At 44.5% G+C, this 20,812-nt stretch overlaps 2 protein-coding genes across 2 annotated transcripts in view; one reads left to right on the forward strand and one right to left on the reverse strand.

Annotated features, from left to right (window-relative positions):
* The window catches only part of nubpl (nucleotide binding protein-like), a gene marked incomplete at its 5' end in the record, with an annotated part of 34,439 nt that extends 22,059 nt beyond the window's left edge, over nt 1–12,380 (reverse strand). The window contains 4 exons of the mRNA XM_083633641.1: nt 1,951–2,041; nt 4,697–4,731; nt 10,764–10,908; nt 12,252–12,380. Of these exons, the coding sequence (XP_083489767.1) occupies nt 1,951–2,041; nt 4,697–4,731; nt 10,764–10,908; nt 12,252–12,380 (400 nt within the window). The remainder of the gene's footprint in view (nt 1–1,950; nt 2,042–4,696; nt 4,732–10,763; nt 10,909–12,251) is intronic.
* A 911-nt stretch (nt 12,381–13,291) lies between these two features.
* Nucleotides 13,292–17,316, forward strand: dtd2 (D-aminoacyl-tRNA deacylase 2; the record flags this gene model as incomplete). Its single annotated transcript, XM_083634430.1, has 4 exons — nt 13,292–13,414; nt 15,678–15,747; nt 15,987–16,106; nt 17,114–17,316. 4 exons carry the CDS (start codon nt 13,292–13,294, stop codon nt 17,314–17,316), a joined length of 516 nt encoding a protein of 171 aa, XP_083490556.1.
* Nucleotides 17,317–20,812: the final 3,496 nt, after the last annotated feature.

Here is a 20,812-nt window from a genome sequence, read left to right on the forward strand (position 1 = left end):
TGGACAATTTAACACGCACATTCATCATTATCCCGTCATGGAAACCTGTGCATGCATGCTGGATTGATTGACAAATGCCAGCGGCCACGGTGTGAAAGAGAACTGCAGAGAGGGTGGTTCGGTTTTAACGTCTGTCTGTGTTCGCCACCCTGTCCGTCAGGGGGAATGGCATACAGAGTGCCCGGGTGATTGTAGGCTACTACTGGTGCGAGGACACGCTTTGCAAACAGTAATTTTAACATACAGAAAGTTAACTAATTATTTTACAAGGGCAAAAGAAGCCCCCGTCATCCCAATTCCAAGGGCAATTTCAGATTTTTTTACGGGCAAAATGACCCGAGCCCCCGCTAATTTCCGACCCTGGCAGGGAGGTGTGCAAATGTCAATAATCCTGGTTTATTGAGGGTTTATTTATTGGGGAGTCTCATGGCCTGCGGAAAGAAACTGTCCCGCAAGCGGCTTGTGCGTGCTTTTGGGACCCTGTATCTTCTCCCTGAGGGCAACAGGGCTGTTATGCGGGTGGTTGATGATCTTCCGGGACCTCCTGAGGCAACCCTGATTATACAGTTCCTGCAGTTTTGGCAGCTCATATCCTGTCACGTGCTGGGCCGCGCGCCTCACCCTTCTCATCGCCTTGCGGTCCACGGTGGTACAGTTCCTGTACCAGGTGGTGAAACAGTCGGTCAGCAGGCTCTCGATGGTGCCTCTGTAGAAGTCCCTGAGGATTTGGGTCCTCAGGCCAAATTTCTTTAGGCGTCTGAGTCCGTGTAGTCGCTGTTGGGCCTTTTTGACGACGGTGGCGGTGTGGCTGGCCCACATCAGGTCCTGGTGGATGTTGACTCCTAGGTACTTGAAGCTTTCCACCCTTTCCACCACTGTGCCGCTGATGGTGACTGGGGGATGAGTCTCCCTCCCCTTCCTGTAATCCACAATGACCTCCTTGGTCTTGGAGACGTTCAAGGAGAGGCGGTTGTCCTGGCACCACTGTTCCAGGGCATCCACCTCCTTCCTGTAGGCCATCTCATCGCCATTGAAGATCAGCCCCACAACTGCTGTGTCATCTGCAAACTTCACAATGGTGTTTGAGGTCTGTGTCGCCATGCAGTCGTGGGTGTAGAGGTCGTACCAGAAGGGGCTGGAGACACAGCCCTGATGGTCAGTGGGGAGGAGATATGGTTGTCCACTTTCACCACCTGGTGGCGGTCTGTCAGAACGTCCAGGATCCAGTCACACAGTGCTGTGTTCAGGCTTAGATCCTTGAGCTTGCTGACCAACCTGGAGGGTACTATGGTGTTGAATGCTGAGCTGTAGTCCACAAACAGCATTCTCACATTAGCGATTAGTGGCATGATTAGCTACTTCTCTCGCTGAAACAAGTCGAGACAACAACTTTTGTGGAAATTTGGATTTTTTTTCAGCTAACCAGTTAGACTTCAGAAAGCAAAGTAGAGACTAGAGAGTACAAATTGAAACAGTAAAATAAGGCTGATAGCTGAATGTACAAAGAGGGGCGCAGTTTCCCCAAATAGTAAAACTACAGAATGAGGCTTTAAATAATGGTGAAGGTTAACAATTCATGACTTTACTGGGGACCCCCTGGAAGTCCCCGGACCCCACCTTGACAACCACTGTCAATCCTGTTCATTATAGGATTATGCAAACTTGCTGCTAACGTTATTCACCTGAACTTTGCACTTGTTGCTTCACCGTCTCCCCCAATGCCCTCTCACTGATTATCCCTATATTCATCTTTATCAATGCAATCTTAATTATTAAACAGTAACAAATGTCAAACTGATATAAAGAGTTACAAATGTCTTCCCAAACTGATATAACAACAACTATAATAATCATAACAATCATAACAATAATAATTATTATAATAATAATAACAACAATCATACTCATAATCATAATCATAATCATATAAAGTTATAGAATGAGGCATACTGTCAGTGAGCTCCGGGTTTCCCTTCAGGTTCATCAGCTTGGGAATCGACGGACCGTAGATATCAGCATCTAACACACCCACTGACTTAGACTGAGAGAGACAGAGAGAGAGAGAGGGACAGACACAGAGAGAGACAGACACAGAGAGAGAGGGGGAGGGAGGGAGGGAGACAGAAAGGGAGAGAGAGAGGGGGACCGAGAGAGAGACAGAGAGAGGGGCAGACACAGAGAGAGGGAGGGAGGGAGGGAGGTAGACAGAGAAAGGGAGAGAGAGAGGGACAGAGAGAGAGACAGACACAGAGAGAGGGGGGGAGGGAGGGAGACAGAGAAAGGGAGAGCGACAGACACAGAGAGAGACAGACAGAGAGAGGGGGGAGGGAGGGAGGGAGACAGAAAGGGAGAGAGAGAGGGGGACCGAGAGAGAGACAGAGAGAGGGGCAGACACAGAGAGAGAGAGGGAGGGAGGAGGGAGGGAGACAGAAAGGGAGAGAGAGAGTTACTGTTGCGGAGATACGTCCACCCTAGCCTAGGTAAACCCAGCCCCCACGTGACCTGCTCTCTCAGTTCCCAGTCACTAGCCTTTGTGACTGTAAGCAGGGTGAGCCTGAGAGCAGGTCACTGGGGGCTGGGTTTACGCAGGCTACGTCCACCCTGCATGCAGGGCTACAAGAGAGAGACTGCAGACAGAGTAGTGTCAAGCCTTAGCACTTTTGCTTATCAAGTGTTGAACTTAGCTCCGGTGGAATCAATGGTGTCCAGCCTGTTATTTTGTGTCCTGTCGCATCATCAAGGTTCTGCTTGTGGTACATGATAGATTCCCAGTCAGGTGATGTGTTTTGACTCGTTCTTTATTACAACTTAATGTCAGTAAAGCTTGTGCTTCTTCTTCTTAATAACCTTGTGTCACCAGGCTCTTAACGTCAGTACAGCTTGTGCTTCTTCTTCTGCGCTCTCCGCTTTTACTGTGGCTTTCCTGCATGCTTGGAACCCTAACTCTTGTAACGTAGGGCAGCATTTGTATTAATAAAAGATAATGGAAGTAAATGCATTTGTTTATTTTAATTATGGATCATAATACAATGCACTTTATTTTAAAAGTAGCCACACAGTAAGAAAAAAGAAAGTGAGAAAAAATAAATCATGTATTGGGGAAAAAAGTGATGCATCGATTCAATTCGATAATCGTTTTATAATCGAATCGTAGCCCTCTGAATCGTAATCTAATTGAATCGTGAGGCCAGCGAAGATTCACAGCCCTAGAGTGAAGTATGATATTCACAATTTCACATAATAACGTACATTACAGCAGTGGTTCCCAACCACCGGGCCCCAGACCGGTGTTGGTCCGCAAAGCATTTTGCTGCCGGCCACTACAAAGCTATATGATTCTGCAGGGACAGAGAGAGAGAGAAAAAGAGAGATAGACAGAGAGCGAGCGAGAGAGAGCTCTCTTGCTCACTCTCTCCACACACACACACACACACACACACACACACACACACACACACACACACACACAACACACACACACACACACACACACACACACAGACCTATAGCATGCATTAAAGAGAGGGAGCGGCAGCGTCAAAGTGAAAGTAAAAAGACAGGAGCAAGGAGAGGATCATTAAACATTGTGCTTTTTTCCAGCACGCATTAAAAAGACCCCACGCTGGATCGGTTAATTTGCACATCGGGTTATAAAGTGCACACCTCTTTTCTGTAGTAAAAAAGACGACTAAGTGAAATCATAAAGTGTTGCAAACACATTTCTATCTTGTGGCCATCCACAATGAAATGTAGGCTATCGATCTGATCTGAAGAAACATAACGTCTCACAGACATGAGAGAGAAAGAGAAAAAAATAAACGCTGTGGGAGACACATCGGTGAGTTAATGTTTTCATATTATCTTCATGCGAGGAAAATACGCAGTGTGTATTTGATACTGTATCCAAACTAACTATGCAGTGCACTATGCGTTTCATATCCAATCCAAGGGAACCCCTGCATTACAGTACAGTATGCAGTCACAGTAAATAGCTGGCATTTAGCCTCTGGCGTTAGCTAGCTGTTAGCCCATCAGCTACCTTTGCTAAGTGTTCACAAGGCTCAAAACGCTGCAATAGTCACTTTTAACCACTTCGAGTTAGGCTTCCATAAAGCCCATAAGCGTTGATATCTGTTGGCCAATTTGTTGACAATAAGCAATATTTTGGCTTCTAAAATAACGTTTTTTACAGATATGACCGGAGACAGTATGGCCACCCACTTCCGTTGTATTGAAGACAAAGAGTTTACTGAAGACAAGATGCTGTTCAGCTTCTTTTACAACAGCGCCTGCAGTCATTATGTTGGAGTGGAACAAACTATTAGGCTTCGGTTCTTATCAATGTAAACTCTTTGGCACAAATGGTGACGTGTGTTGAGACAGCGCGTGTGCATGTACATTTTCATAGAAGACCAACGGTGAAACAGGTAGGAAAAACTGACTGGAGGGAGGCTTTTAAGGACTGGCTGGTGTTTTTCATGTTTTTATTTTATTTATTATCAATCAAATCCTATGAAAACAACAACATAGGAACTGATCTATAACCTGCTAAGATGAAGAGGAAGTGTGTGTCAGCCATGTAGGTGAAAAATCTGTGGTGCAAGTTGGCGCCGCTGCTTCCTGATGTAAACTGATCCAAACTGACTGAAAGACAGGAAATGACACAAGCAAGAGAGGAGAAACTGCTGAACCTTACCGGATCATTGGCTGTCAGTCCAAGAGCCAAATTAACTGCAGAAAGAGAGAGAGAGAGAGAGAGAGAGAGAGAGAGAGAGAGAGAGAGAGAGAGAGAGATCAAATGCGTTGAACTGCAACTCACAATACATGTAGTTAAAATGAAATGGTTAACACGAAAAACCCTTCCTGAACTTTAGTCTTCTTCATCCTGAATCCCACATATAGTCGATATGAACGCCCCCTCATGTGGTATTCACATGTTTGGTGGAACTTTTCTGAGCGCTTCGAGTTCACGACTTGTGACGTGTCTTGTGACATTTCCCGATAATGGCAAAAGCCATAGACGTGGATGGAAAGTAAATATATTGTCATTTTAGCTGTATAGAGCTTTTCATAGTCATTTTATAATATGTCTGAAGAACTTGTTTGATATTCTCAACAGTCTTATCTTTTTTCCTCTGTCATTATGCCTTTGCATTTCCTGAATTAATGTAGTTAGCCACTCGCTAGCTAGCGTTAGCTAATTTGTTAGCCTCCGTGGCTTCTAGTCAACTGCACATGCTCACGTGCGCGTGAAAGCTCCCGAATGAGACCTTCCATTGCTTTTGTTTCAACTATCTGTGTTTGCTAACGGTAGCTGCCCGGCTGGGTTGGCTAGCCTTAGCCTGCAGCTAGGCGAACTATTGGAGTAGCACACGGATCGAGTGGACTTTTTCAGCACAAGAGCCAGGAACTCTCTGAGGACAACCAGAGCCTGGAAAGCCTGCAGTGCCTGCAGTGGGGCTCGCCTTTAGCCCGGATCTGCAGCACGGAGACGGGTAAAGAGCCGAACACTCTAATTATAGAGCGGAACCCTCCATTGAGCCGAGTCCGACTACTGCTAGCAACTGCTAACTGCTAGCACATAGCAGTAGCAGCACTCGGACAAGCTAGCTACTAGCCTGTAGCCCATAGAGCCGAACTCTCTGATACAGAGCGGAATTCTCTGCCACCCACGATGGTGGGTGGCCTGGGGGTTTCACTTGCCCTGCTCACCTACGTGTTTATTTATTTATTGTACCTTTCCCGTTTTCTACGATTGCTCCGATGATAAACAAGTGAAACACTTTGGCCTTGGCAAAGCTGTACTAGCCAGCACGTTAGCATCTCTCCACAACAACGGTAATCCCAACCGGGACAAACGCAAATCAAAACTACCCACCAGATCCGTTAAGGCATGCCAGCTGATTATAACTCTCTGCCTCCTGCTATCCGGGGACATACACCAGTGCCCCGGGCCGATCAACAGCAGGATAGAGGCATCGCAAATAAACAACACTGCAGAACTTCATGATAGCGTTGGCGCTAACAGGCCGTTAGCAATCAACCACCATCAGTTAGCATGGCTCCCACCCCAGCTAACACAACAAACCGGCAGCAACAGGTGGCTGGACCTTCTTCACCTGCCTCCTCCGGTGTTCCGGTGGATTTTCGGTCTCCATGGGCCCGTACCGGACCCGCTCCAGGCTAGAACTGCAGAGGGTCCCATCGTGCCGTCCATCATCACGCCGCCCGGCGTCCTGGCTAGGATCAGCCCAGCGGCTGCGGAGGTCCTTGGTCCAGCCTTGCGCTCCCGGCGTTCGGAGACCGGCGGTCACCAGCGGATCCCCTGCGAGTCCGTGCCAACAGAGCCCGGCCCACCAGCTCCGGAGGCCCCTGGTCCAGCTCAGCGTCCCCGGCGTTTGGAGACCAGTGGTCAGCAGCGGATCCCCAGCGTGCCAAAGCCGGTGGAGTCCGGCCCACCAGCTCCGGTGGCCCCCGGCACAGCTCATCGTTCACGGCGTTCGGAGAGCAACGGTCAACAGCGGATTCTCAGTGAACCCGTTCCAACAGGGACCGGCCCGAATTCTGCTGTGGACACCATGGACAAACTGTTCTCTTCGAGAGGACTGCACGTCACACATCTCAACGTAAGAAGCCTTATAAATAAAATGGACGAAATAAGGTTATTATTTGCATCAAAAAAAGTTGGAGTAATAACCTTCTCGGAAACCTGGCTAGACAGTTCCATTAGCGACAGTGAAAGTGAAATTGAGGGCTACTCTGTAATAAGGAAGGACAGGAACCGTCACGGTGGCGGAGTCTGTATTTTTATTAACTCCAACCTGTGTTTTAATGTTAGACCCGACCTTGACCACGCCCTTATTGAGGCTGTTTGGGTGGATATTTTATTGCCCAAAACCAAACCCCTGCTAATTGGTGCACTCTACAGACCACCAGAGACACAGCCTGGAACCAATTCCAGAGCAGCTTCCTCCAGGCACTAGATAATGTAGCCCCCAGCAAAGAGGTTAGAATAAAGCAAAGGTCTCAGCCCTGGATGAGCTCCGAAATCCTGGACACCATCAAACTCAGAGATCAAACACTGAGTGATTTTAAAAGAGGCAACGCTTCCGACATTTTCACGGAATCAACCCTGAAGCCCCTCGGGATGAAGGAAAAGGCTAAAAATAAGGGAAATAAGATCGGCCTAAGTATAAATGGAGCTATTAGCTGTGACGAAGCTATGGTGGCTGACAGCTTTAATGAGTTCTTCACCACCATAGCCAACAACTTGGTCCAACAACTCCCCACTGGTACAGGGGAGTTTGGGGAACCACACGTGGTTAACTACTATGAGTCTAGGGGAATAGTTGAGGGGCAGTTCTCCTTTACTTATATAACGGATGAGACCACTTTTAAACTTCTTAAGGACCTAGATCCGAACAAAGCTACTGGTTTAGATGCCATTCCAGCGAAGTTCTTAAAGGATGCGGCAGAAGTGATTACACCATACACACATTATTAACCTGTCAATATCCCAATCTGTAATCCCAAATGAGACCAAAAAAGCCAAGGTAACTGCTCTTTACAAAAAGGGCAGCAAGGTAGACCAAAGCAATTACAGGCCTGTGTCTATTCTATGTATACTTAGCAAAATCCTGGAGAAGGTATTGTATGAACAGATCTTGACCTATGTAAATCGATGTAACATTCTTTTTTACTTTCAATCTGGTTTTCGGCAGTCCTATTCTACAGAGACGTGCCTGGTTTACTTAACCGACTTCATTAAAAGGGAAATAGATTGTGGAAAATACTGTGGTATGGCAATGCTCGATCTGCAAAAAGCATTTGACACGGTAAACCACTGCATACTGCTGTATAAATTAAATGCTATGGGATTTAGCAAAGAGGCCCTGGTGCTTATAAAGGCATACCTCACGGGTAGAACACAAGTGGTGGCAGTAGGGGGCACTCTATCAGAACCCATGGTCCTTACTTGCGGCGTACCCCAGGGCAGCATAATCGGCCCTTTATTATTTTTACTGTATATAAATGATATGGAGGCTGCATGTACATGTCCTTTATTTCTGTACGCGGATGATTCCGCTCTGCTGGTAACTGGAGACTCCCTGGAAGCAGTTAGAACATCTCTGGGTGATCAGCTACAAAAAGTAAGCAGCTGGCTGTGTGACAACAAACTGTCCCTGCATCTTGGAAAGTCTGAATGTATTGTTTTTGGTTCAAAGTTTAAACTAAGGAACAAACCCAGTCTCTCGGCAGAATGTAATGGTGTCATCTTACAGGATAAGGATTGTGTAACGTATCTAGGAAGCCAACTTGATCAGTGTATGACGAGTGAAGCCATGGCCTTCTCCGTCACGGGTAAAATTCATGCAAAGACTAAATATTTAGCAAGAATATCCAAGTTCCTGGACAGGAAGACAATGAGGACTTTAGCTACGTCCTTAATTCAATGCCACTATGACTACCGTAAATTCCGGACTATAAGCCGCACCTTTTTTCCCATTTTTTGGCCTTTTTTGGCCCCTGCGGTTTATATAACGGTGCGGCTTATCTATGGATTTTTTCCAAAAAAAAAAAAAAAAAAAAAAAAAATCTCTCTTTTTTAGCACTCTTTCTAACTATAAATCCACTTCTGTTTTAATTTCCTCTCTTGCCCTCTTTTCACCACACTGTATGACACTGTATGACACTGTGTGCACTGTAAAAAAGAAACACAGGTGGTGTTGTGTTATGTTGTTTTGTTGAAATGTTAATAAATGGGAGCTTCCTCAAACAGCCATCTCTTTCCCGACAATCCCCTCTGTGCATGAACCCTTACATATGGTAATTAAACATTAAAACACAATAAAAAAAATAAAAAAAAATACCATTAAAACACCCGCGGCTTATAGTCCGGTGCGGCTTATATATGTAAAAAACAGTCAACTTTGCAGGTGCGGCTTATACACCGGTGCGCCTTATAGTCCGGAATTTACGGTACACCTGTTTATACTGGTACAGTGGCATAACAAAAAAATCTAAAGACAAACTCCAAAAAGCGCAAAACAAACTCATGAGGGTCATCCTTGGTCTCAGCACAAGAACGCACATTGGCCCATCCCACTTCAAAGAGTTGAATTGGCTCCCAGTTGAAAACAGAGTCCAACAGCTGAAACTTGTCATGGTTTATAAAATATTACATGACGGTTGCCCCAACTATTTCAACAAGTACTTCCAATATGTCCGGGACATCCATAGCCGGAACACAATAGCCAGTGTAGCAGATCTGAAATTGCCTAATTTGAAGAGCAAAGTAGGAAGAAGCACGTTCCTCTATTCTGGGGGGGAAGAGTGGAACAAAATCCCCAACGAAATCAGGCTGGCAAAGTCCCTGAATGGTTTTAAAAACCTTTAAAACATTTTTTTGATGAGTAAACTAGGATAAAATACGAGTAGAGTCCCCCGTCGTTTTATGGTATGTTTGTTTTAATTTCTAGTTCCTTTTATTGTTTTTATCTTTGTTTTATGGTATGTTTGTTTTAATCTCAAGTTCCGTTTATCCTTTGTCTGATTTGTATTGTTTTATCTGATGCTTTTATATTACTGTATGTCATGTTCTTAACACATTGAGTGCCAGCCACTTTTGGAGAACGGAAGCTCCCAGTGCCAGAGTTTCAGAGCGTTTTCAGTGATTTCTCGAGGCCCACAGAATATTGTGTGATATTACTATGTAAACACCGAACACACACAAAGAACGAGGAGACCCTGTTCTATCATCTGCAAAAAAAAGTTTATTGATACCATTTTCCGTTCTTTAGTTATGAGCCGGAGAAGATAGGCTGTTTTGAGCAAAAAGACAGTTTTCAAATTATAAGCTGAGATATTCAGCTTTTTGTGAAATGCAGCATTTCAAGCACATTCACTGACTCTAGCTAATATTTTCTGATGTAGTGACGTGGTGTAGTTCTGTGCAGCCTGCGTGCCCCACCCCCCTCTCCCCCCCTCTCCCCCCCTGAGCTGCAAACTCCTCCCCACACGCACCCAGTCTATTTTCGGAGCCTCCGTTTTTGCGCCGGGCGGCTGACGGCGGCTCCCGGGCGGATCCCAGCGCGACAAGGAAATGCCAAACGGGACTGCAGGAAAAGGTTTGGCCGTTCGGCGTCGGGTGCTGCCTTTCTGGCGGGTAATCGTGTGGAGAAACTATATGCAGACAGATAGACAGAGGCAGAGGAGCTCAGTTGTGGGCGCGGATCGCAGCCAACTGTCAGCTGCAGACAGAGCAATCTATATGGCTCTGGCTGCAGCATGCATCGGTTTCTCTTTGATCACGGCTTTCTCCTGCACAAAGGAAAGGATCTGAGCGCCAAGGTTTTAAGGTGGCGCAGCTGCCGTGTAGATTTTTAAGGTGGCGCCGTGTGATCCCTTGAAGGGATTCATGCTCACTGGCTGGGTACGACCTTAAACAGCAGAATTATGGAATAATATGAATTATGATATTGGGACGTCCACAGACGTCCCTGGCACTTCTCGTTACTTATTTTTAGGACTTCCACAGACGTCCTTGGCACTCAATGTGTTAAGATCAGGGACCATGATGGAAATAAGTGTAACACTTTTCATGTTATCCCTTGGATGTTTGTCTGCATTATCCATAATAAAATTCATTCATTCATTCATTCACTCACATCGTGACCACTTGAATGCCAAGCATGTCGTGTAGACGACTTCCAGTGTCGTCAACACGAGTTCACGACTTTCAAGTGATGGCCGCAAAGGTTTACCTGCAGTGGTGGATTTGCCGACGCCTCCTTTCCCCGACGCCACGACGATGACCTGCTTGATCCCAGAGATGGGTTTCTGTTTGGGCAAACCTCTGGCCATCTGCTGCCTCTGTCTCTCCTGCAAAGCTTTGCTGTCCACCGACCGCTGACATCACAACAACAACAATGCAGAAAGTAAACAACAACAACCTGCAGGTTTGGAAGAGACTGGGAGGTTGCTGTTCCAATTTGGGCTAGGCGATAAAAAGTTATATATTATCATTTATTGTCTTTCAGTGGAATCGTATGGTGATGGTATGCTGATTTGTGGATATCACATGACGTACTTCAGCTGTCTAAACCAATGATAATGAGGGCATTTAATTTAAATGTTGAAAATGACAAAACACCTACAATAGGACCGGGCGATAAAACAATATTAGGCTATTGTTTATTGGCGTTCAGTGGGATCATATCGTGATGATATGAAAATATTTTAATATCGCGACACACATTCCTGGAGCAAACTCTGATAAAATGAGGTATGATAAGAATATTATTTGAGAATTTCTGTTTAGTTTGACAATGTCAAACTAATCACACCTAACAACATTACTAATGAAATTAACGTTAATTTGATTATTTAAAGTGATTTTGCATAAATGAACCATATTAGTTTAGTACAGGGAACATCGATATATTGATAGAGAAGAATCATTATGCTTATCATGATATTGATTTCAACTATTTTGTCCAGCCCTATAGCCTAACATCACCATTCAGTTCAATGGGATGAACGTTACATCACATTATTTGGGTGATGTAACCTGCTTTTATAACCACCAGTTTGCCTTTTATTCCTCCATCATCTTCTACAGATATGAGTAAAAAAATAAGCTAAATTTACAACTCAAAATAAAGAAACACAGCTGGCAAAATCAACCTGTTTATTATTGAAAGTTGTAAAACTAAGTCAGATTTTTAGATTTAAATTGGTTTCTAATTCTCTGTTGTGTAGAAATGTGTATGAACTGTCTGTTTTTTAAGGAACTTACTAAATAACCGATATTAACATTACAAGCTATATAGACTGCTCTCTGATATTCTGATATTCTGTGCTTCAATAGCACTGTAAACATGTAAGTGTCAAGCCAGCAATAATGGCAGAACAGTCAGTACTTTCAAACTAAAACGCTGATCGCATTAAAACGGTTTTTGTGGATGGGGAACAGCTGGAAGGAGTGACCATGAATCTACAGTATTTAATTCCCCCCCCCCCTTCCCCCGAAAAAATAAGTTATGAACACCGCAATACTTTTAGATCTTGGTCCACTTTGTTTTAAGGCTAAATCACCTTAACATTAAATCACCTAAACGTTACTTCCGGTCGCATTCTGTCTTTCTCTGGTTAGCTTGACAAATTGTAGCAAAACAAAGCGGCTATACTGATACAGATAACTTATGCTAAAATAAGTCTATTGAGAGAGAGAGAGAGACACGTTGTCTCACCTGACAGCGTATGAAATGTGCGCAGCTCACCAGACCATGTTGTCTCTCTGCCCCTGTTCGTAAAACAGAAGGTTTATAGATGGATTGTCTTAATAAATGTGACAGCTTGCTGTAGGTGCAGAGCGCCATGTTTAACTGCTCTACGTAACAAACTAGCTTGGTGCGCGTCAACATTGCGCACAGCAATTGCGCATTGCACCTCCCCCCCCCAACACACGCGCGCGCGCACACTCACTCACACACACACACACACACACACACACACACACACACACACACACACACACACACACACACACGCACGCACGCACACACACACACTCTCTCTCTCTCTCTCTCTCTCTCTCTCTCTCTCTCTCTCTCTCTCACAAACTGACCATTGACTAACCATTAACTAATGAGTAATTACTCTACTAAGGAACTAACAACTAATCATGAACTAATGATTCATTACTATACTCACAATGTGACCTTAACTAATGATTAACTAATATATTTGCACTGACATTTATTAATCATTAACGAACGATTAACTACTCTACTCATGGAACTGACCGACTAATCAGTAACTAATGATTAACTACTATATTCACAAGCTGACATTTAGTAATCATTAAGTATTGATTAACTACTCTACTCAGGAACTTAGATACTAATCATTAACTAATGACTACCTACTCATTAACTATGATTAACTAGTGATTGACTAATGGCAAATTATTGCTTAGCTACTCATTATCTAACTATTAGCTAGTTAATGCTTCGTTTACTAGTACCTAACTACTACAGTATTTGTGTACGTTATTGTAAAGTGTTACCTAATTTACTTTTGCTTTCCTACCAAGCCGATTGGCCTCGTTTCTCAGTTTTTTATACTTGCAGTAAGAGTGACTTGAGTGATGTCTTTTCCTTCTTAATAGGTTCCTTGGATGTAATACGGAAGTAATTAGCATGAGCTTTCCACTGCCCAGTTGATTTGGACCACTTCTCTCTCTTTGCAGTGTTTTTTGAATCCAACTTCGCATCCACATTTGTCTCTAATGACAGAGAATACAGCCGGAAGTGTAGCAGGAACTACAGCGCGCGTCGTGCTGCAGCAGTGTGTGCACGCGAGACTACAGGTGAAGCCTCCTGATGAGCAGTCTGAGGCTCAGTGGGTTCAGGTACCGCACGCGCACGCACACACACACACACACACACACACACACACACACACACACACACACACACACACACACACACACACACACACATAGTTGTGATTGATTGATTTTTATTTGACAGCTGTTAAAATACAAATAGATCCAGGCCTCATTGGCCACACCATCAGTATCACATTGTCAGAGGAATTAAACACTCATCCAGAACTCATCCAGAACGCTGCAGCCCGTTTGGTGTTCAACCAACCAAAATTATCTCATGTCACTCCCCTCTTCCGTGACCTTCACTGGCTTCCCATCTCGCCTCGCATCAAATTCAAGACACTGGTACTGGCCTACAGGGCAGTCCACATGTCAGCCCCTTCCTACCTGCAGTCCATGGTCAAGTTCCAAACTTCTCATCGCTCCCTCCGCTCCTCCACCCGTCCAGATCGCCTCGCTCCTCCACCGCTACGTGGGCTCAAAAGTCGCTCGTCCCGATTGCGACTCTTCTCGTCCCTGGCCCCTCAATGGTGGAATGAGCTCCCCCCTTCGGTCAGAACGGCCGAATCACTGCCAATCTTTCGGCGGAGACTAAAAACTCACCTTTTCAGGCTACACCTGGGCCCTTCTTGAACTAACATCTATAAAAAAAAAACTACTTTTTTTTTTACTTATTCCTTCTCAAACTACTTCCTACATGGTGCTAGTCAGTGGCGCCGGAACGAGTTTGCTATAGACCAAATCACCGTGACGTCACCATGTAAACAAATTTACTTCCGGGTACCACTTGGGGAAGGCGGCAGGTTTAAATGTGCGTGTTGTCAAATAAATGCTGTCAAACCCTCTCTTGTTTTCGGCCGACTACTTTCAATTTAAATGGTTAAACGGTTGGTAAACATGCTTGTCCGACGTATCTAGCCTTTCTTCTGTGTTTGTTTTATGTAGTGTTAGCTAGCTAATAATGTTTGTTTGTCTGTCAAACTCGCTGTTTTTTTGCAGACTCGTAACCTCGCGTCACCAGGCTCTTCTCGGCGAGAGCAGACTCGTTAACGTTACAGACAGAGCTACCGACGCCACGTTAATTTAATTTAGCGTCAAGTCTACTCTGGTCTGGTCCAACAGGTAAATAAGCTAGTCTGGTCTCCACTAACGTTAGTGAAAGTGTTGTTATGAATGATATTAAACAACAACACAACACGGACTAACCATTTTTGTCTTCTTTGTCTGTTTTTGTCTTCAACACGTCAGTTTGTGCCGTTCACCGCCATTATAATGTGTGGACCCAGGGGTACCCGGAAGTAAATGTAAACATCCCGCTGATTTGGTCTATAAGGGGGACACAACATTTTTTTTTTTCCTCTTTCGTGGCGCCCAGAGGGTGCCACCTTTTTGGCGCCCGTCAGGGCGGCGACGAAAAATTGACGTTTTTATGGACGTTTGGATGATTTTTAGCCATATTTAGATGAATATCTAATTTTAAATTAACATTAGGATTATACTGTAGTGATGTAATTATTCAGTATTTTTCCTTTTCTCACTCACTTGGTGACCTGCTCTCCCTTTAGGTCATATTACACTACAACAGACAGCAACACAGGCAGAAACACTGAACTTATTATTATTATTATTATCACTTCGAAACACAGTGCAAAACTTGTCATCTCAACACAAAAATAAAATAACAATAACCGTATACGATTATAGCAGCAGCCAATGACAGTGAGTGCAGTACAGAGTCCAGGTCTATCTGTCTCTCAGGTGTAATAATCCCACAATGATCACTGCTTTAACAAGTGTCACAGGCTGTGTAAACAGTGTAAAGTGGGCTCTCTGTAACTTGATCCCTGGGTCTGTCTGTCTCAGGTGTAATAATCCCACAACGATCACGGCTTTAACAAGCATCACAGGCTGTGTAAACAGTGTAAAGTGGGCTCTAAGCGTCAGGGGCAGTTGCCCCCTCAGATAAAAAAAAAAAAAAAAAAAAATTAGGGGGACCAAATTTTAAGGGGGACAAAATGTCCCCATGTCCCCCTTGTTCCGGCGCCAGTGGTGCTAGTCTATCAAAGTATCTTAGCTGTCATTGATTGTGTTGCATAGTGGTTTTCTGTACTGTTGACAAATTGTGATATTGTAAGTCGCTTTGGACAAAAGCGTCTGCTAAATGACGTAATGTAATGTAAACACAATAAAGTCCAGGACTTATTTCCATTGTGGTCCTCTGATTTGGTAGATTCCTTTATCAGCAGTCTCAGACTGGAGCGTGAACCTGTCTTCTGTCCCTCAGATCCACAGAGGGATGGTGATTTACATCTGCTTCTTCAAAGGAGCCACAGAGGACATCCTGCCAAAGATGGGTCCGTGACCTTTGACCTTTCCTGTCTCTGTATCCCATCTGCCTGGCTGTCTCCTCTGTCTGTCTGCTTGCCTGTCTGTCTGCCTGCCTACGTGACTGTCTGTCTACCTGTCTTCTGCTCGGTTAGGCAGTGGGTCACAATAGTTAATAGTTAATCTTGCTCTCTTTACTCACATTTCTAAGCGTTTAATTTGGAAAATGTTACAGTTCTCTTCTCCTCTCCTCTCCTCTCCTCTGCAGTGTCATCCCTGTTGAACCTGCGGCTGTGTGAGTCTGACTCGGGAAGGCTGGTGTCTGTGTCGGAACTTCCGGGCAGCTTGCTGGTGGTGCCCCAGGCCACGCTGGGCGGCCGGGCCAAAGGCAAGGCTATTGGTTGAGGCGATGCTTGTCATAGACGCTGGGTTAGCTGGCTCAGCCTGGCTGGGGGCGTGGTCAGGGTGGGGTAAATCCCCCATTCTATCCATTCAGTAGCCCCGAGTCGGGACTCGTTCTGTTAGCTTCCGCTACCGCTCGCTGACAGAACGAGTCCCGACTCGGGGCTATCCATTCAGCAAAGTTAGAATTTAGCGGATAGCCCAGCCCAGGCAGACACAATCAGGGATTTAACCACCGCAGTAAACACACATCTGAGCAGACGTCTTGTGTTCTGCTCTAGAATCCCCAAACCTGTAGTTTAGAGCCGCAGCACCGTCCTTTGGTGAGTCAGCTCATTGAGATATATCGGCGGTTTTACCCCACTCGCACGCCAGCCGTATAACATTTTGTGGGCGTTCCCACACATGCCGACTGTCTCTATGGCTGGGCAATATATCAATATTATATCGACATCGTCTTAGATTTTGGATATGGTAATATCGTACCACACTGTTCTATTATTTGCTTTTACCACTTAGTCATTATATCCACATTACCGATGATTATTTATATATATTTTTAAAAAAATCTGATTGTGTAAATATTTTGTGAAAGCGTCAGGAAAGGAAACCCTCTCTTTGCATTTATTTTGATCACAGTTTTGTTTTAATAAAAGTGCTTGTGACATATCTTATGATCTCACATGTGGCTTAATTACAACTGAACATTTAGCCCTCTTTGTTGAAAATAGCGAGATATGTCGCCAATCATCTTAAAAATACTGACATATGTGATGTTTGGCCCATATCGCCCAGCCCTAGTTGTGTAGTAACTTGCAAAACAGTCTTTAAGCACCATGAAAAATAATGGTGATAAGATTGTGGATCGGGATCCTGCCTGAAAAAATGGTGATATATTTTTGTTCAAGGGTTCAAGGGTACTTTATTTGTCACATACAATGTCATACAAGGTAAAACATGCAGTGATGCATGTCATATCCTCCCCACCCCCAGGCAAGGCCATGCAGTACCACAGCAACATCGGCAAGGAGGAGGGAATGCGGCTGTACGGCTGCTTCACAGCGCTGTGCGAGAAGGAACTGCTGGCCCAGACTGGGAGCGGAGCCGGAGTGACGGTGAAATGCGGGACATATGGGAACAGACAAGTGCTGAAGCTGGACACCAACGGACCCTACACGCATGTGATGGAGTTCTGACCCCAGCTGGGAAAATAAAGTTTGGACACAAATGTTCTAGCAACTTCTGGCTCCTCCATCATGGAGGAACATTGGAGAATTGTCTGTTAAAAAAGTCAGGTTGTAGCCGAAACCAGCTATTGTACTTACAGTATACACAGTACAGTATAGTACAGTACAGCATTCATATATGACACGTAAATTGTGTTTGTGTGGTTTGTAGAGCTGCCACGATTAATCGATTAGTCGATCGACAGAGAATTAATCAACAACTATTTTGATAATCGATTAATCGTTTTGAGTACAAATTTAATAGAAAAGGTCTAAATTCTCTGATTCCACTTTTTTTAAAATATATATATATATTTTATTTTGCAATTTTCAAGACGTAAAACAGAAACAACAACAAAAGGCTCAGACAGAGAAAGAAAAAACAAACATAATTCACATTCCAGTATTACAGCTTGGCACTACCAGCCACGTAAGGTCCCCATGTGCCTGCAAGGGATGTGTGTGGGAACCCACGCAAAGGGTCCATGAGAAGTACCGGTAATTTATGCGAGTCACGTATTGCTATTAACCTCATCCAAATAGGCCAGAAACGGGTCCCAGATAACCAAGAACTTCCCAAGAGAATTTGTCCACAAAAACCGGAGCCTCTCCATACGTATAACCGAGATCATGTCCGTCAGCCACAGCTGAAAAGAAGGTGTAGAGGGAGACTTCCACTCCCTCAGAATGAGTCTCTTGGCGACAGTCATTCCCTGCGTCAGAGACTGTTGCACAGCCGTAGGGAGGAGCAGAGAGGATTCCGAGCAGCCAAAGATGGCGAGTTCCACCTCCGGCTGAAGGGAACCAGATAATGAAGCACAAAACCAAAAAGCATGGGACAATGTACCCTCTAACACCTGACACCTATCACATAGTGGTGAGACAGAAGGGTAGATCTTGTGCAATCTAGACTTGGAATAGTGGAGACGGTGAATGACTTTAAATTGGATCAGCTGGTGTCTGCTATTAATTGAGCAGAGTTGCACCACAGATAGACTCCTGTCCCAAATAACTTCAGACAATTCAACACCAAGTTCCTCCTGCCATGCCTCTTTAATCCTCTCAGTGGGGGCTCTGATGCAGCCATCAAATAAACACACAAATCTAGAAATAAGATGCCTGGAGTGGGGGGGACTCGATAAAACATCAAAAAAAGCATTTTCGTTTGGGAGAACTTCAAAGTCACGAATCTTGGATCTAACATAATTTATAACTTGTAGGTGTCTAAACCAGTGTGTGTTGGGCAACTCAAATTTCCTCTTCAGAAGATCAAAGGATGCGAAATTACCATCTATGTATAGGTCTCTGATGGAAACCAGACCCTTCTCACTCCAGGCATGGTAGTTGTTGTCTGACCATGGAGCTAAAAAATAATGATTAAAACAAATTGGTGTGAGGACAGAAACAACCGGTAGATTCAGAAAACCCCTAACTTGGTTTAGAATTCTGACAGAGTTTTTCACAACAAAACTTAAAGTCCCAGGCTGCTCTTGCTTAGAAAATAACATAGCTGGCAGAGAGGAGTTGGCAATAGAATTGGCCTCCATTTTCAGCCATTCCAGCTCCTTAAATGTGAATATTTTCTGGTTTCTTTACTCCTGTATGACAGTAAACTGATATTATCTTTGAGTTGTGGACAAAACAAGACATTTGAGGGCATCACCTTGGACTTTGGGAAACACTGATCGTCATTTGCTACCATTTTCTGACATTTTATAGACCAAACAACTAATCGATTAATCGAGAAAATAATCGACAGATGAATCGATTATGAAAATAATCGTTAGTGGCAGCCCTAGTGGTTTGGTCATACTGTACACTGCTCTAAAAAATTAAGGGAACACTTAATCGCTTAATCGTCACAGTATAACACCAAGTCAGTCAAACTTCAGGGATATCAATCCTTCCATTTAGGAAGCACAAGTGATTTGATGCAAATTAAAGGTACATTCAGCAATGTTTTTGTGTTAAAATAAGTGTTGTTAAATGGCTCTATATTCTGACAGCAATCACTGAAATAGTGTTTGGTCAGTGACTTGAAACCCCCAACCCCCCACTGTCCTCTATCTCTCCTGTAGTCCTGCATGCAGGGCGGACGTATCTCTGCAACCGTAACTCGTAGAGACTCGCGGATGGCGACGTTGGATTCGGGGTGAAAAAATACATGTAGTTACCGTAAATTCCGGACTATAAGACGCACCGGTCTATAAGCCGCACCTTCAAAGGTGACTATTTTTTTCTTCTATAAGCCGCACCGGACTATAAGCCGCGGGTGTTTTGATGTTTAATTACCATATGTAAGGCTTCGTGCACAGAGGGGATTGTCGGGAATGGATGGCTGTTTGGGGAAGCTCCCATTTATTAACATTTCAACAAAACAAAAGTCAGGTCACTAATCCCCAGACAAAATCACACATTGTGGTATTTTTTGTTTTTTTTACAGTGCACACAGTGTCCGCGGTGTGGTGAAAAGAGGGCAAGAGAGGAAATTAAAACAGAAGTGGATTTATAGTTAGAAAGAGTGCTAAAGAAGAGAGAATTCCGTTTTTTATTTTTTTATTTTAGTTACCCACAGTACTATTGACCAGTCCAACTCAAAAGATATTCGGCAGTTTCACTTTGAGCTCTTGTTCCGCCGCTGTCCATCAATGGTTATGACGAGTCTCGCTGGGTACAGTACGCCAAAGCGATATCCATTGACTCGATGATGCTGTTGTATGTTGCGCGTTTCTGTTGCACCAACGCGGAGGTCCTGCCGGGACGAAAAAGCGCGTACCCTCCCAGGTGAGGGGCTTCTTCCCCGCAGCCTGGAGGATGAGTTGACGGTCGGGCCAGCGGAGTAGGCAGATGAAGATGGCCCTCGGTGGCAGGCCGGAAAGAAAGAAGAAAGGAGGAGGAGGAGAAACCGCCACCTCCACAGCCAGCCACCTCACACACCCCAACTGTTTAATAGTGCCCGGCTCGCATGCCTCTCGGTCGGCTGGCCGGACAAGAATATGCACCCCGCTGCAGCAGCACCTTCGGGAGGTTTTCTCACTGTGTTCGGGACTTCGGCTCTAACTCGGCCAGATGGCTGGACACGAGTGAAACTCTTCACGGTTGCATTATTTTCTTTAGTGAGTGAGTGGATGGACTTCTGCACGTTTTCAAACTTGTTTTCAAGCTGCTCAAAACCTCTGAGTGATGTCGGACTTAATCGATAGTGTTTCACGGAGTAAAAGTTTAGCCCAAGCGGTGTATCTCCAGCCTCCAGCAGGTGAGTCATTTCCTCATTCATGGCGTGATTGCTTCGTCTTTTTCTTTCTGCTTACCTGTGTTGTGTTATGTTATGTTATGTTATGTTATGTTGTTAAAAGAGGGCAAGAGAGGAAATTAAAACAGAAGTGGATTTATAGTTAGAAAGAGTGCTAAAAAAGAGAGATTTTTTTTTTTTTTTGGAAAAAATCCATAGATAAGACGCACCGTT

This window comes from Poromitra crassiceps (assembly GCF_964638095.1).
Source record: "Poromitra crassiceps genome assembly, chromosome: 3".
Lineage (NCBI taxonomy): Eukaryota > Metazoa > Chordata > Actinopteri > Beryciformes > Melamphaidae > Poromitra > Poromitra crassiceps.